This window comes from Mesoplodon mirus, assembly GCF_964341445.2.
Source record: "Mesoplodon mirus genome assembly, chromosome: 7".
Lineage (NCBI taxonomy): Eukaryota > Metazoa > Chordata > Mammalia > Artiodactyla > Ziphiidae > Mesoplodon > Mesoplodon mirus.
In genome coordinates this window covers 23903579-23921457 of record NC_138983.1, presented here as the reverse complement: position 1 = coordinate 23921457, position 17879 = coordinate 23903579, and the positions used below count along the sequence as shown (strand labels likewise).

The window sequence follows — 17879 nt, the reverse complement described above, 5'->3', positions numbered from 1 at the left end:
ATTGCAGAGGAAGGAACACTCCCAAATTCATTCTGTGAGGCCACTGTCACCCTGATATGAAAACCAAATGAAGATACTACAAAAAAAATTACAGACCAATATCACTGATGAATATAGATGGAAAAATCCTCAACAAAATACTAGCAAACAGAATCCAGCAACACATTAAAAGGATCATACACTATGATCAAGTGGGATTTATCCCAGGAATGCAAGGATTCTTCAATATAGGCAAATCAATCAATGTGACACACCATATTAACAAATTGAAGAAGAAAAACCATATGACCATCTCAATAGATGCAGAAAAAGCTTTTGACAAAGTTCAACACCAATTTATGATAAAAACTCTCCAGAAAGTGGGCATAGAAGGAACCTATCTCAACATAATAAAGACCATAGATGACAAACCCACAGCAAACGTCATACTCAATGGTGAAAAACTGAAAGCATTTCCTTGAAGATCAGGAACAAGACAAGGATGTCCACTCTCACCATTTTTATTCAGCATAGTTTTGGAAGTCCTAGCCTCGGCAATCAGAGAAGGAAAAGAAATAGAAGGAATACAAATTGGCAAAGAAGAAGTAAAACTGTCACTCTTTGCAGATGACATGATACTATACATAGAGAATCCTAAAGATGCCACCAGAAAACTACTAGAGCTAATCAGTGAATTTGGTAAAGTTGCAGGATACAAAATTAAAGCACAGAAATCTCTTGCATTCCTATACACTAATGATGAAAAATCTGAAAGAGAAATTAAGGAAACACTCCCATTTACCATTGCAATGAAAAGAATAAAATACCTAGGAATATACCTACCTAAGGAGACAAAAGACCTGTATGCAGAAAACCATAAGACACTGATGAAAGAAATTACACATGATACCAACAGATGGAGAGATATACCATGTTCTTGGATTGGAAGAATCAATATTGGGAAAATGACTATACTACCCAAAGCAATCTACAGATTCAATGCAATCCCTATCAAATTACCAATGGCATTTTTTATGGAACTAGAACAAAAAATGTTAAAATTTATATGGAGACACAAAAGACCCCGAATAACCAAAGCTGTCTTGCGGGAAAAAAACGGAGCTGGAGGAACCAGACTCCCTGACTTCAGACTATACTATAAAGCTACAGTAATCAAGACAATATGTTACTGGCACTAAAACAGAAACATAGATCAATGGAACAAGACAGAAAGCCCAGAGATGAACCCATGCACCTATGATCAACTAATCTATGACAAACGAGGCAAGGATATACAGTGGAGAAAAGACAGTCTCTTCATTAAGTGGTGCTGGGAAAACTGGGTGTAAAACAATGAAATTAGAACACTCCCTAACACCATACACAAAAATAAACTCAAAATGGATTAGAGACCTAAATGTAAGACCGGACACTATAAAACTCTTAAAGGAAGACATCGGAAGAACACTCTTTGACATAAATCACAGCAAGATCTTTTTTGATCCACCTCCTAGAGTAATGGAAATAAAAACAGAAATAAACAAATGGGACCTAATGAAACTCCAAATCTTTTGCACAGCAAAGGAAACCATAAAGAAGACGAAAAGACACCCCTCAGAATGGGAGAAAATATTTACAAATGAATCAACAAAGGATTAATCTCCAAAATATATAAACAGCTCATGCAGCTCAATATTAAAAAAAGAAACAACCCAATCCAAAAATGGGCAGAAGACCTAAATAGACATTTCTCCAAAGAAGACATACAGATGGCCAAGAAGCTCATGAAAAGCTGCTCAACATCACTAATTATTAGAGAAATGCAAATCAAAAGTACAATGAGGTATCACCTCACACCAGTTAGAATGAGCATCATCCGAAAATCTACAAACAACAAATGCTGGAGAGGGTGTGTAGAAAAGGGAACCCTCTTGCAGTGTTGGTGGGAATGTAAATTGATACAGCCACTATGGAGAACAGTATGGAGGTTCCTTAAAAACTAAAAATAGAATTTCCATATGATCCAGCAATCCCACTACTGGGCATATACCCAGAGAAAACCATAATTGAAAAAAACACATGCACCCCAGTGTTCATTGCAGCACTATTTACAATAGCCAGATCATGGAAGCAACCTAAATGCCCACCAACAGACGAATGGATAAAGAAGATGTGGTACATATATACAATGGAATATTACTCAGCCATAATAAGGAATGAAATTGGGTCATTTGTTGAGACGTGGATGGATCTAGAGACTGTCATACAGAGTGAAGTAAGTCAGAAGGAGAAAAACAAATATCGTGTATTAACGCATATATGTGGAACCTAGAAAAATGGTACAGATGAACCGGTTTGCAGGGCAGAAATTGAGACACAGGTGTAGAGAACAAACGTATGGACACCAAGGGGGGAACGTGGTGGTGGTGGTGGGGGTGGTGTGATGAATTGGGTGATTGGGATCGACATGTATACACTGATGTGGATAAAACTGATGACTAATAAGAACCTGCTGTATAAAAAAATAAATAAAATAAAATTCAAAAATTAAATAAATAAATGAAAAAGTAAAAAGGAAGGATAAGGAATTACTTCCTAAAGAATGAAAAAGGCAAGAAAGATTAGCAGGAAGTTCATCAATGAGATTAGAGGAACATTGTTCAGAGGATATTCCCAAAACTTCAGGATCACTTGGGACCCATGGTTTGTTTGTGTTTTGGCCAGGGCTGCCTAGCACTTACAAGAATAGCTCTACTCTTCCATTTCTTTGTGTGTCCAACTTATTCTTAATTGTCTGTTTTCTACAGGTAACCCGGGACCAGATGAAGGTGTTTATACAGCAGGAATTTAAGAAAGTTCAAAAAGTGATTGCTGATGAGGAGCAGAAGGCCCTTCATTTAGTGGACATCCAGGAAGCAATGGCCACAGCTCATGTGACTGAGATACTGGCAGACATCCAGTCCCATATGGATAGATTGATGACTCAGATGGCCCAAGCCAAGGAACAACTTGATACCTCTAATGAATCAGCTGAGCCAAAGGCAGAGGTAAAGGAGAATGCCTATAATAATTAGCACAAGAAATAGGCAGAAACTGACTGCCATGTTTGTTAATTCTGGAAATTCCCCCTTTTGGTCCCTAAACATGAATAGATTGAAAGCTTAGATAGTGTATAAGTGTTTAGATTGGTGTGTAAACCAGTTGGGAAGTATTGGCTGCTAGGGCCTGTGCGCAGCAACTAGGCCTAGCAGAATATTTGTACACCATGACTTAAAGGAGTATAGTCAGTGGGGCAAATACTATTCACAGTTAATGAGGGAAGCCAGAAATCACAGCCGGAGAAGAGGGCAATTGACAGATCCCAAGTTGTGAAATGAGCCTATAAATATGGGCTGAGTGAGAGTAAATCAGGAAGTGTAGCATAAAGCAGGCCAAAATAAAAGATTTTGGACTGATTCTGTGAATAGTAAAAAGGTGCCTCAGGCTGGCTTTTATATGGAGCTAACTGCATAAATTGGGGGCATGACTGTTAGATTAAGAGAGGCATGTGGGCTAGAGCATTGTGAGGATCAAAAAAAGTATGAATGAAAGACACAAGATAAATGTTGAATCACTGTTTTTAGTCACTACATTCATTGTTATTTTGTAATAGGAATAAAAGAATGTTAGATATTTTACCAAACAACATATTCAGGCCTTTAGAATATTTCTAAAAAAAACATTTAAGGTGGCCATTTTTTAAAAATATAAAACTTATATTTCAGCCACCGGGGAGAAGCTATTGTTTATGAGGTTTCATACCATTATGTTGAAAATTCTGGTCAGGCTTATGCCAGATAGGTTTAGGGTAGGCCCTTCTAGAAGAAAACGTAGGGGAGTCTTGTGAAGTTTCTAGGACAGCTGCTGACTCAGTGAGCTCAGCCTTAACTAACAGTTTTGCCTTGGCCCAGGAAAGCCTAACCACAGAATAAACCAGTCAGCAGAAGAGCCACGGTATGATCCAGGAGGCAGGTACTGTCTTTGCTGTCCTGATAGGAAACGTAAGAGACAATTGGACAGTTATCTGCTTCACTCATCCAGGGTTCTTGATTAATTTTCATCACTGTGTGAAAGGGATAGAATAGCTCTTGTTCTTTTCATTTCATCCTCCTCAGAATTAAAGTGTGTGCCTAAATAAGTTTCTAGATAGGCAAGAGAGCATGTTATATTTATCATTTCATTTAATCCTTATTTCAGTATTCCTTGTCTCCATTTTACAGATGGGCTATTGAGATGCCGAGAACTGCAGTCATTGACTCAGTGTCTTTTAGTTAGCAGAAAAGAGAGACAGGATTCAGTCCATCCTGTTCCCATGCCTGTGCTTTTTCCCTACTATATGCTGTATACCAAACATCCCGTTTATATCTGTGGGAAGAATAAGGATAATCAGTGCCCTAGACAGCCTTGCATTCCTAAGACCTTTTACTCTGTGGAGGTGGTCACTTTGTGTCTTTTTTAAAAATTAATTAATTAACTTAAAATTTTTTATTTAATATTGGAGTAGATTTTGTGTCTTAAAAAGTTCAGCCTTAACTCAAGGGATCATTGGCATAACTCTGTCCCCAATTCCCCTCAGATTGGACCTTCCACATTTATTCTGTGTGTTGATTAGGTTGTTTTTTCAAAAATAAAGATTTCATTTTTAAAGACATCTCCCTCTCTTTTATTTTCATTTCAAATAATGGATTTAGTCCCTCCCCAACATTAACTGTCCTTTAAGTACTTCAGTGACTCAACTGCACTATCCTTGTTAACTCTGATGGAATTACTCTCATGGATATAAAGATGACAAGGCCTAAGTACCAGGCGATGGACAAAATAAGCTATTAACAATGAGAAGTAGCATACATCCGGCTAGAGCTTTTACACAGAGCTGTTATTATCTAATAGCCTCTCATTCCAGCTAATCTGGTAGCTTATTGATCAGAGCAGATTTCCAGTACCTCTCTCACTCAACAGAGTTCTTTTCTTCTCTTTGCATGGTATAGATTTTTTTAAAATTACCTGTATTTTTAATTTAATCAAAAGATCCGGGCTTCCCTGGTGGCACAGTGGTTGAGAGTCTGCCTGCCGATGCAGGGGACACGGGTTCGTGCCCTGGTCTGGGAGGATCCCACATGCCGCAGAGCAGCTGGGCCTGTGAGCCATGGCCGCTGAGCCTGTGCATCCGGAGCCTGTGCTCCACAATGGGAGAGGCCACAACGGTGAGAGGCCCGCGTACCGAAAAAAAAAAAAAAAAAAAGATCCCCCCCCCAAGATTTTATTGTGAAAATTTTCAAATGTACAGCAAAGTTGAAAGGAGTTTTTACAGATTACACCCATATACCTGCGCCAAGACTCTGCCATTAACAATTTACTATACTGATTCATTTTATATATATAGCCATCTTTCCAACCTTCTACCCCTCAATGCATCTTATCTTTGCATTTGAAAACAAATTGCATCTTCTGGTTCTGAACAAGATGGAGTAAATGCATTTCATTTTACTGTTTCCATTAATCACAGTAAAAATTTCTGGACAAAATACTAAGTCACCTACCAGAAGACTCTCAAAAGTGGAGGAAAGATGGCAGACTGACCAGAGACCTTGGGATATGAGGAGCCACACAGCGATGAGTACCCTTGGGGGGGTTTTCTTGCTTCCTGTGTATCCTGGCCTGGATGCCCTGCAAACTGGAAATGCTAATGAGCATAGGCAAAAAGAACATCTCCAAGAAAAACCTGCTCTCTAGCCAAAGGACTGGGAAAAGGGCGGTTCAGCTGAAGAGAAACCTTTTAATAATACCTGCATATTCTGGCAGTGAATCCCTTCCCAGCCCCAATTGGCACCACAGTAGTGGAGTGTATTTTATACCCTCGCCTATAGCAATGAGGTGTCACTTTTTTCTCCATGGAGCCTTTAGGTAAAAGTCTAACTTCTACCTGCCCCTCTCAGAAGTGAATGGTGCCCACCTCCCATGGAGCCTGAAGGTGGGACTCTGACTTACACCCCTCCCCCGCAGTAATAGGAAGGGAATAACAGCCCACCCCTATGGGGACTGTGGATGGAGCTTTAACTCCTCCCTACCACCCTTGCATTAACTAGGCAAAGCCTCTCCCCAACTGAGTCAGTGGGTGGATTCATACCATCCCCTTTTACTGTGTAGTGATGAGTTTGTGCCCTTCCTCCTCCTGAGCTAACACCAGTGGAGACTATAGAGTCTCCATTGGAGCACTGTCACCTGAGGGAGGTGACCAGAATGGCACTGCAGAAGCTTTATAAACTCAATTGACATTTGAACCATAAGCCACAAAAGTGGTCTAGGACATGTGTTCTGACCTAAATAGGTTGACTACCTTCTAGAATAGAAGATTTAAACAGGAACCAGGTCTTATAATATCCAGGATACAGTCCATAGTTACTCATCATACCAAGAACCAATGAAATCTCAACTCTAATGAGAAAGAAAATCAGTAGATGCCAACACCTACATAGGGTGACATAGTATTTGGAATTATCAGACAAGGATTTTAAAGTCACTATTATAAAAATATCTCAATAATCAATAACAAACTCTGGAAACAAATGAAAAATAAAAAAAATCAGCAAAGAAATAGGAGATATAAAGAAAGACCAAATGAAATTTTAGAACTGCAAAATACAGTGACATAAAAACTTCACTGGACTGACTCAATAGCAAATTGGAAATGACAGGAAAGAATCAGTGAATTTGAAGACAGATCAATAGACATCCAATCTGAACAACCAAGAAAAAAGATTGAAAAATAATTGAATTGAGTCTCAGGGACCTGTGGGACAATAAAGAAGGGTCTAACATACATGTCACTTGTACAGTAAGGGGAGGAAAAGGAATATAGAGCTAAAAAAAAATTCAAGAAATAATGGCTCAAAACTCCTAAAATTTGGTTGAAAAACATAAACCTAGAGATTTAAGAAGCTGAGTGAACCCAAGTGAGATAAATCTAAGAAATCTATACCCAGACACATCAAAGTCAAACTTCCAAAAACTAAGGACAAATAAAAAATCTTGAAAGCAGAGTAGCCAGAGAGGAATGACACATTAGATATGGGGAACAATAATTCAAATGAATGTGGTATATGTAAGATTTTCTTCTGTAGCCATTGAAATGATTAAGTGGGTTTTCTCCATTATTCTGTTGTGATGGTTAATTACATTGGTTAATTTTACAATATTAAATCAACCTTTCATTCCTGAGATAAACTCCCACCTGATCATGAATGTATTATCTGGGTTCAATTCATTAATATCTTGTTAGAGATTTTTATGTCTGTGTTCAAAGAGGGATATTCATTTATAAATTTGTATTTTTATAATATAATTGTCAGGCTTTAGGATTGTCAGGTATTAGGATTATGCTGGCCTCAGAAAACAAGCTGAGAAGTATTTCCTCCTCATCTGTTTTCTGTAAGAGTTTATGTAAGATTGGTGTTATTTCTTCCTTAAATATTTGATAGAATTTACCAGCAAAACAATCTGTCCTGGAGTTCATGTGAAGGTTTTTGATAACCAATTCAGTTTATTTAATATAGAACTAGTCAAATTTTTTCATCTTATATTGATTTAAAATTTTCAAAATTTGTATTAGCTGTAATTTTCAAGGAATTTGTCATTTTCATCTAAGTTGTTTTAGTTTCTAGTATAAAGTTGTTTATAGTATTTTCGTATCTTTTTTTTTTTTTTTTTTTTTTTTTTTGTGGTACGAGGGGCCTCTCACTGTTGTGGCCTCTCCCATTGCGGAGCACAGGCTCCGGACGTGCAGGCTCAGCGGCCATGGCTCACAGGCCTAGCCGCTCCGTGGCACATGGGATCTTCCTGGACCAGGGCACGAACCCGTGTCCCCTGCATCGGCAGGCAGACTCTCAACCACTGCGCCACCAGGGAAGCCCTTTCGTATCATTTTTTAACTGTCTGTAGCCTCTGATGTGTCTATAGCCATCTTTCATTTCTGTTACTGATAATTTGTGATCTTCCCCCTTTTCTCCTTGATCAGTCTAACTTGTATTTTATTAATTTCATTGGCCTTTTTAAAGAATTAACTTTTGGATTTGTTAATTTTACTCTTTGTTTTCTATTTTGTTTACATCTGCTTTTTTTTTTTTACTTATTTTGAGTTTACCTTGTTTTTTTTTTAAGAATTAACTTGATATCATCTGTACTTTTTTTTTTTGGCTGTGTTGGGTCTTTGTTGCTGTGCATGGGCTTTTCTATAGTTGCGGCGAGTGGGGGCTACTCTTCGTTGCGGTGCGCGGGCTTCTCATTGGGTGGCTTCTCGTTGCAGAGCACGGGCTCTAGGTGTCCCGGCTTCAGTAGTTGTGGCACTCGGGCTCTAGAGCACAGGCTCAGTAGTTGTGGCGTACAGGCTTGGTTGCTCCATGGCATGTGGGATCTTCCCGGAGCAGGGCTCGAACCTCTGTCCCCTGCATTGGCAGGCGGATTCTTAACCACTGCGCCACAAGGGAAGCCCTACCTTGTTTTTTTATCTAGCTTCATAGATCACGGATTTTACTACTTTCTTCTTTTATGTAAACTTTTAGAGCAGTACATTTCCCTCTAATCGCTGCTGTAGTTGAATCATACAACTTTGGTTATGTTGTGTTTTCATTATCATTCAATTTGAAATATTTTTTCATTTACCATGTGATTTCTTCTTTTTGCTCATTGATTATTTAGGAGTATATTGTTTAGTTTCTAAATATTAGGGATTTTCCTACATTATCTTATTGTTACTCATTTCTAATTTAGTTCCATTGTGATCAGAGAACCTATTCTGAATGATTTCCATCTTATAACACTTAACTGAGACTTGCTTTATGGCCGAACATATGGTCTTGGTGAATGCATATGTGCACCTGAAAAGAATATGTATTCTGTAGTTTGAGGTAGTGTTCTACTAAATATCAATTAGGTGTTCAGATAATATATATTTTTACTGATTTTTATGTCTAGTTCTATCAGCTGCTGAGAGAGGGATGTTTAATTTCCAAGTATGATTAGGGATTGTCTATTCCTTTCTTTAATTCTATCAACTTTTCTTTAGATATTTTGAAGCTCTACCATTAAGCAAATACATATTTATGATTGTTACATCTTCCTGATGAACCACCCCTTTAATCATTATGAACATTCCCTTTTTCTCTGATAATACTCTTTGTCTTGATAACTGTTTTATCTAATGTTAGTAGAGCCAATCTACTGTTTTTGTGGTTTATCTCTTTCCATCCATTTGCTTTCAGTCTGTCTGTATTGTTAAATTATGTCTCTCACAGACAGCATATATCTGGGTCTTAGTCATTTATCCATTCTGATAATCTCTGCCTTTTAATTCAAGTGTAATGTCCATTAACATTTAATGTTATTCTTAATACGGTTAAATTTAGGTCTGCTATTTTGCAATTTGTTTTCTGTTTGTTCTTCTGTTTTTGTTCCTCTCATTGTCTTTTCCTGCTTTCTTTTGGATTTTTGAAACATTTATTTGAATTCTATTGTTATATATCCATTGGCCTTTTAGCTGTTACTTTGCATTATTTTTTAGTGGTTTCCATAAGGATTATAATATATATCCTTAAATTTTCAGTCTACTTAAAATTAATATTGAACCACTTCACATAAAATGTAGATAGCTTGAAACTGTATAGACCAACTGACCCTCTTTCCATATCCTTTATGTTATAGTTGTCACATGTATATAATCTACATATGTTATAAACACTGCAAGACAGTTATAATTTTAGCTTAAAGCCATATGCTTTTAAAGAAATTAAGAAGGAAAAAAAGATAATTTCATATCTGTGTGTTTTTGTGTGTGTGTATATATACATATAGGTTTTAAGCAAGTTTGTAATAATAATTGCGTAACTCTAAATTTACTTGAAGTTATTTATATACACTTAAAACAGGTAGTTTTATGGTATTATACCTCAATAAAGCTGATAAAAACAATGCGTCTAGATATCCCACCTGCCCAAGTGCTATTTGCCTTTGTTTCATGAAGATTATTCTAAAACCAGAACATTAACACAGTGTATCTGTTTTAAGAAACCTTCAGGATAGATGAATTTGATTAGGTCAAGTAGAATCACAGAGTTTCTGGTTGAAGGAGTCCAAAGATTACAAGGTTTCCTGGTGACATTTTTTTTAAAATGTGTTTTAAATAAATCTTTTTTGGTCATCTGATAGAATATAGGGTAGGGGAAGAGTTTCAATACCAGTTCTATGTCCTGTGGTCTTTCTTGTCTTCAATAAGATGTGGTCTTTCCCCTCTTCAAATAACTAAAGTTATTTTTTAATCATTATAAAATGTTTAAAACTCTTAGACACAGCAGAAAATAAATACAACACTCTAACTTGATAGTTATCACTGGGTGTTATATTTATTCTGTTTTTTAATTGCGTGTGTGTGTGTGTGTGTGTGTTTCCCCAGCTTTATTGAGATATTGTTGACATATGACATATGTAAGTTTAAGGTGTACAATGTGATGATTTGATACATGTATATATTGCAAAATGATTACCCCAGTAAAGTTAGTTAACACCTTAATCCTCATGCCATTTTTTTCTTAATGTCATATTTTCAGTTTTCTTCATATTATTAGAAATTCTTCATAATGTTCAATCCCTGAACCAGTGATACAGATTTGACTTTTACCTCATTTTAAGTTAGTTCCAACTTCTTATTGTCATTTATAACATTGTAGTGAATGTTTTAGTTTATAAATCATAAGTAATTATTGAGTCAAAGTTATGTACATTTTTTAGGCTTGTGCATTTTTATAAACTGTCCATAGAACAATTATATCAGTGTGTATTTTTATCACCAGTTTTTAAAGTCTCTCATTTTTTGCCTGAATTTAGCTATATCTTTTATAAAACTCTTTGCCAAAGTCAAGTATTTAAAAAATGTGTCTTTATTTTTACTTGGATGTCATGAGAATTTCCATCTTTTGTCTAGTTTTGAGAGAAGAGTACTGAGCTGCAGTGAGATAATCTTAGAAAAAGTTAGTTTAAGTGAGTAAACCATTAAAAATGAAACATGAATACCCTAAACATTTATTTTAAACTTGAAATAAAGATCTGTATATTTCTTTGATTCCAAGTCAGGGTCTTTTCTTTGAGAATATGGGTTTGCTGTTTGGAGTGGAGTGTCATATTTCTGGCATTAACCATACCCATGCTCTATCGTTCGTAAGGTCCAATATCAGTCTCTTTATAAGCGAGGAGGATAACATTTGAACAAAGTGGAATGTAGAATCCTAGACTTTTTAAATGCCATTTTAAAAATTGAAGTATAGTTGATTTACAGTGTTGTGGTAGTTTCAGATGTATAGCGAAGTGATTCAGTTATATTCTTTTTCAGATTCTTTTCCGTTACAGGTATTACAAGGTATTGAATATAGTTCCCTGAGCTCTACAGTCAGTCCTTGTTTATTTTATATATAGTAGTGTATATCTGTTAATCCCAAACTCCTAATTTATCCCTCCCCACCCCCTTCCCCTTTAGTAACCATAAGTTTGTTTTCTCTGTCTGTGAGTTCGTTTCTGTTCTGTAAATAAGTTCATTTGTATCATTTTTTTAGGTTCCACATATAAATGATATCATATGATATTTGGCTTTCTCTGTCTGACTTACTTCACTTAGTATGATAATCTCTGTCCATCCATATTGCTGCAAATGGCATTATTTCATTCTTTTTATGGCTGAGTGATACTCCATTGTGTGTGTGTGTGTGTGTGTGTGTGTGTGTGTGTGTGTGTACCACATCTTCTTTATCCATTTATCTGTTGATGGACACTTAGGTTGCTTCCATGTCTTGGCTATTGTAAATAGTGTTGCTCTGAACATTGGAGTGCATATATCTTTTTGAATTAATATTTTCATCTTTTCTGGGTGTATGCCCAGGAGTGGGTTTGTTGGGTCATATAGTAACTCTATTTTTAGTTTTTTAGGGAACCTCCATACTGTTCTCCATAGTGGCTGCACCAATTTATATCCCCACCAACAATGTAGGAGGATTCCCTTTTCTCCACACTCTCTTCACCATTTATTATTTGTAGACTTTTTAATGATGGTCATTCTGACCAGTGTGAGGTGTTAGACTTTTATACTTTATATTTTCTAATATTTTGCATGTGTCTCACCTACATCAAAATTGACAGCAATTGTTAAGTAATTCATCTTTATTGACTGCTTTGGAAGCATTCAACTTAATTTTCATGGAAGCAACAACTGATGGAGCAACAGTTATCTCTTGCACTCATTTTTTGTTATTCAGTAAAACATGTCACATAATTACAAGTTCAATTGATATAAGCAGGCTTAGAAGCAAACTTGTTTGATTCTTGGTGAACATACATTTTCACTGGTGGAAGTAGAAATGGAAGGTTTTACTAGATAGAGTGTACCCTAACAGCCAAGAACACTTAGGATATTTTACAGAGGGATTTGGGAGCATTGCTTAATCTAATAAGTCATTGAAATGGAAGTTGTTGTTTAACAGACTTTCAGTTCTAATACTCTCTGAAATCAGAATTTACTCGTAATGGGGGTAGAAATTAATCTTAAATCCTATTTATATCTTGCCCTCTCTTCTATCCTCTCTTGAATAATTATTTACTATATGCCTTGTGCTGTGCTAGGTGTAGAGAATAAAGAGATGAACAATATACAGTTTCTATTCTCAAGGAGCTGAAATCCAGAGAGGGAGACACTGCATGGTGCTGTCATTGTCAGTTTTCTGCTTTAAGAACTAGCCCAGAAATGTGACCTATACAGATGTGGAGGACAGAGTAGGGTTACTCCACTCAATCTGTCAGGAAAATTTTCCGAGTGAGGCTTGACCTTAAAGGATGGATGGGAATTAACTAGGATCTCAGAATAGGGATGTGCATTTCAGGTAGTGAGGAGAGTATGGGCACACCTTTTACAAGCAAGATTAGCAATCCTCTGAATGTCTGCTGACCTGTTCAAAATTGCCTTATAATTATATGTGTGTATATTCTTTCATTCATTTCTTCATAAGTGAAACTCTCACCCTGGTTTTCCCCATGCTTTGTGATAGTGATTATTGTTTTTGAAAATAACCACTTACCTGTAAGCAGCAGAAATGGATGAATGTAAAGCAAAGTCTTGTGTTCCATCTTCTCTGGTTTTCCCCACTCTCCCCAGAAGTGTTATTAATTAACATTTCAGGGAAGTACAGTAATGACCACCATTTGTTGAACACTTATGCTAGATACTTGCTTAATGTTTTATACATATTTTCTCACTTATTTTAATCCATATAGCCACCCTGTGAGGTAAGAATTAGGATTTCCATGGGTAGATGAGGAAACTGAACCTTGGGAAAGTTAAGTAAATTGCCAAAAGCTTCACTGTTGGAATTGACGAACCAGAATTTGAAGCCATGTTTCTCTAACTCAGAAAGCCTGTCTCTTAACCATGGTACCAAGATATGTGATTGTGAGGACTTGCTGTAAATCATGGAAGAAGGTTCGGATACTTTTTTCCATACAGTTCTCCTAGATAATTGTGTTTTAAAATCCAAAGATAATTTAAAAATTGTGTTGAGGTTTAATTATGTCATTGATAGTTAATTTAACTCATATTAAATTTAAATTATATAAATTTTTCTCACTGGATTATAGTTCCCATAAGACATGCCAGTCAAGTAAACCGCAGAGGTTTCCACCACCACTATACCCTCCTTCCACTACTTGCCCCACTTCTCTTTCATTAGATGATTAGCACCCTTACCAATACTGCAAATTCTTAATAGTCTGCTAAAAATGCCTTTTTTTATCCAACCTCCGGTGTACTGAATATAATCTGTTACAAATCACCTTGTCTGCCAGTGTCCTTTATAGGCCTGTGCCCTGGCAATCTCCCTTTACCTCTGTTGCATTCCCAGCCCCTCAGCCCCACACCACTGCCACCTCCACATCCCCTGCCCAAGACACACATGTATACATCCCCATACTCTAGATTCACAGAACTCAAAATTCCTTAAACCTACATTTTTTTAAACTGCTGTGCCTTTGCTCTTGCTACTCCAGTGCTCTTCCCATTTATCTTCTGTTGTTGGCCTGGGAAAATCCTGCTTATCCCTCAAGTGACATTATATATGTCACCTTCTCTGTAAAGCCTTCTCCCCCTTCTCCAGGAGAGGCAGTGTTTATCACTTCTTGGTAGCACCCTTAAGACATATAGTCATAGTTTATTTTCTATCTGTTTCCCCTGCTCCGGAATGGGAGCTCCTAGAAGGATAGATCATTATGGGTTTTTTATCTTTTACCCTCAGCACCCGCATGTAATAGCTTCTTAATGAATCATACTGAATTGTTAGTGATATTGATAATAACCTTTATTAAGTGCATTCTGTATCTTAGGCACTGTGCTTGACATTTGTACACATTATTTCACTTAATCCTCATATTCATCCTGTGTTATAGGGACAGTTTTTACCCCTATTTTACAAATTAAAAAATTATAGTTAAGAGAGGCAAAATAATTTGACCGGGGTAACACAGCAAGCAGTAATGGAGTCAAGATTTGAATCCAGTGTCTGACTCCAGAGCTCATTCTCCTTTATACCTTACCTATAGAATCAGCCAATCAGTCCATCCATCAATCAAATAAGTTGTCTGGGGAGTTATCTCCAACTAGGAGATACAGTCTATTGAAACCAATCCTGAATGACTAAAGAGGAGGATGTAAAAGATACTCTGTCAACAAAAGGATGAGTGAGGTCCCTTGGAAAAAGCTTGAGTGTCATTTGAAAAATCTGGTTTGGTCACAAAAAGAGGCTCAAAGAAATCTGCTGTGATCACTGATAAAGTTAGGCTCACAGAATACAGTACCTGGTAAAATTGCCCTCACACATTGTTTTTGTAAAGAGTGAATGAGAAAAAGAAAAAAGTCATTGTTTGGCTGAAGAATGATGTGGATCATCAAATGCCAGAACTGTCCTTTTACAAAGGAGAAGTCCAAGGTCCAGATTAATTAATTAATCAGCTTGCCCAAGAGCACATAGCTAATAAATAATAGAGCTTGGAGTAGAATTCCAATTTCCTGAGTCCCAGTTCGGAGCCTTTTGCATCATAGTGTGCTCTACATTAGAGTTTTTCTGCGTTCATGTTTGGAGAAAAAAAATGCTAGGCCAAGGCAGAGGTGAGTCTTTGAGGGAAACAGCTTGATGCTTTTGGAGCTGGTCAGCTTTTGCTTGAGACCTGCTGCTATTTTGGGCTGTCAGTTTGCTCAGAACTAAATACTGCCAGCCATACAAATAAAAAGGCAAGGCTATTATTTAGGCCTCCTAGGTCTAAGCATTCACTTTTCTGCTTACAAGGGCAAATTATTAGTTCATCTCTGCTGGGCGGTTTGAACATAGGGTTATATTAGCCCTTGTCTTAGCCCTTAGATGTCTACTGGCTTGTCTCTGTTACAATAAATGTACAAGCCTTGCTTTCAGATTGGGAGGGAAGAGGGAAAAGAAAGAAATCTAAATCAATCTCTACTGATCCTGATTTCTTATGCTGTTTCTTTCTCTTTCTTTCAGGGCGATGAGGAAGGACCCAGGTAAGATCACATTATTGTTGTTTGTCTGTTCTCAGAATTGAAGTAGAGTGACATTTGTGGCCTTTTAATGCCCCGTGAAATATGACCAGCCAAGGAACAGCACAGAAAAGAGATCTCCGTCTTAAGCCAGGGCTTTGAAGATCTTATTTTGTAAGATTCCCATCTCCCTCCACATCTATGCCATTTCCTGTCTGTAACCTTCAGATAAAGATAGTCTTTAAAGTATGTAATGACAGTAACTTTGCTTTATTCTGTAGCACATTCAGAATACCTTGTTGAGACAAGTAGGTACTATATTTGAATGGTAATTAGGTATCAGGTGGACTGAATAGATAAACTTTTGCATTGTTCTTTCTTGATTGGAATTGGATTGCTTTTTTTTTTTCTTTTAATGGACTCTGGTTCCAATATTCTTTATTTCTGACCTGTAACATCCTTGGGTCTGACTCAAGACACCTATACAGTGAATCTGAGGTCATAGGTATACAAAACTTTGTTTAGGAAAAAAAAAATGTTTCTTTGTGCTTCTGTTTCACCACATGAAATTTAAAAGTGCATTTTATCATTGCCTCAGGCTTGCAGTGAACCTGGACTTTAGTTTACTTACCTTTGCTGTCTTTCTGCTCAGGCAGTGAGAACAGGCTCTAGGAAATGCAATAGCTATCCTGTGAACACAATCAAGGGGCATTTGTACAAAGTAAACTGCAGTGTCCAGTTGGGTCCCCTCTGTCATGTAGGATCCAGGACTGTTAAGTCTGGGAGGTATCAGAACGTTCATCCAGACCACAGCTATTCAAACTTTAGTTTTAGTAGAAACACCTTTTTTTTCAAATGGGCTTTAAGTAGAACTCCAATCTATGCAAAACATTTTTTTGTTTGGTTAAAGTTGGGGGCCACATCTACTGGTGAAACTTCTCTCTTCCTTGCAATAGACCGTGAGGGGCTGCTGCAGAAACCTAGGGTTCCTGAGAACTCAGTTTGAAAATCACTTATCTAATTCAAGCTTCTCATTGAAAGAAGCTAAATGAGTTGCCCAAGGTTACCTTACTGGAGCCAGGATTTGGCCCTTCTTTGGTTTTATTTACAAATCAACAAATACAGTTTCTTCTTTTTCCTTCTCCCTCCCCACATCCTGAGCCTCTCTCTTAGTGTCATATGTTATTCCACATCTTCATCTCCTGCTGCTTCCTTCCCTTGAGAACTATAGTTCTCAGCCTAGATCTTGTTCCTTGTCCTCTGTGGCTAAAGCTACAGGCGTCCCGCTTTAAACCTGCAGAGCTTCAGGGAATCCCTTTAAATTCCATCCTCCAGCCATTCTCAGGAACAGGCTCCCTTTATGTTGTGGTTCATTTCTTTCCTCCCTTCCTCCCTTTCTCATGACCCAGTGTATAGGCCCTGTGCTATATACTGGGCATATAATGAAAATTAAGACAGACATGGTCCCTGCCTTGTGGATCCTAAGTCTAGTAGGAGAGACAAGCATATAACTGGGCACTTCTACTTCGGGGGAAGTACTATGATTAAGTGAAGTTTAGGCTGCTTTAGGAAGGGAGGCTCACCAGAAAAGGTTATGTGTGAACGGAGGTCTGAAGGATGAGAAGGCAGACAAAGGAGAGGCAGAGATAGTGCTGTTGTAGGGATAGGAAACAACTTGTGTAATAGCTCCAGACAAGAGAAGAGTGGAGGAAAGAAAGCAGAGTCCAGATCACTGAGGGCCTTACAGGCCTCCTTCACGTATCTGAGCTCTCTCCTGCAGAGTGTGGGAGGGCATTAAATAACTTAAAACATGGATTAACCTGAGTAGATTTGCATTTGGGAAGTCTCCTCTGCCTGCAGAATGGAAAATGAATTGGAGGTAGGTCAGAGCCTGGGAGACTAATTAGATTAGGCTAGTGATGGGAGCTTATATCAACATCTTCTCTAGCTATTGACCAAGTTCTCACCATTTTACACAGACCTTTGGTTTAGATAAACTCTTTAAATTATCTCCTTGGCACTCCGCCTCTTTTCTCAAAACTAGCTCTAGCTCCTTAAAATCCAGACCAAGCAGAGCCCTAGACCTTTTCTTCCTCAGAAAGAGAGTTCAAACAAGACCAGTATAAAGAAGACACCTTAGCAGATGTAGCGAGCAGACTCCACAGGATAGAAATGGCATTTCCATCTTGGGAGAGCCTGATAAGGATGGACACGCTCATCTTGTCTTTATGGCCACATGCCAGAGTCATGTTGATTAGAAGAATACAGGGACCTTATGAAGAGATTAACT

The 17879-nt window shown here is 37.5% G+C and overlaps 1 protein-coding gene across 6 annotated transcripts in view; it reads left to right on the top strand.

Moving 5' to 3' along the window:
* TRIM44 (tripartite motif containing 44) overlaps window positions 1-17879 on the top strand; it is a 119639-nt gene that overhangs the window by 47628 nt on the left and 54132 nt on the right. For 4 of the 6 annotated variants that reach the window (XM_082626277.1, XM_082626274.1, XM_082626276.1 and 1 more), the window contains exons 3-4: window positions 2787-3026; window positions 15594-15613. In XM_082626277.1, coding sequence (XP_082482403.1) covers window positions 2787-3026; window positions 15594-15613 — 260 coding nt within the window. Of the gene's footprint in view, window positions 1-2786; window positions 3027-4238; window positions 4651-15593; window positions 15614-17879 lie in introns of those variants that run through there. The other 2 variants (XM_082626278.1, XM_082626275.1) reach the window with 2 other exon arrangements.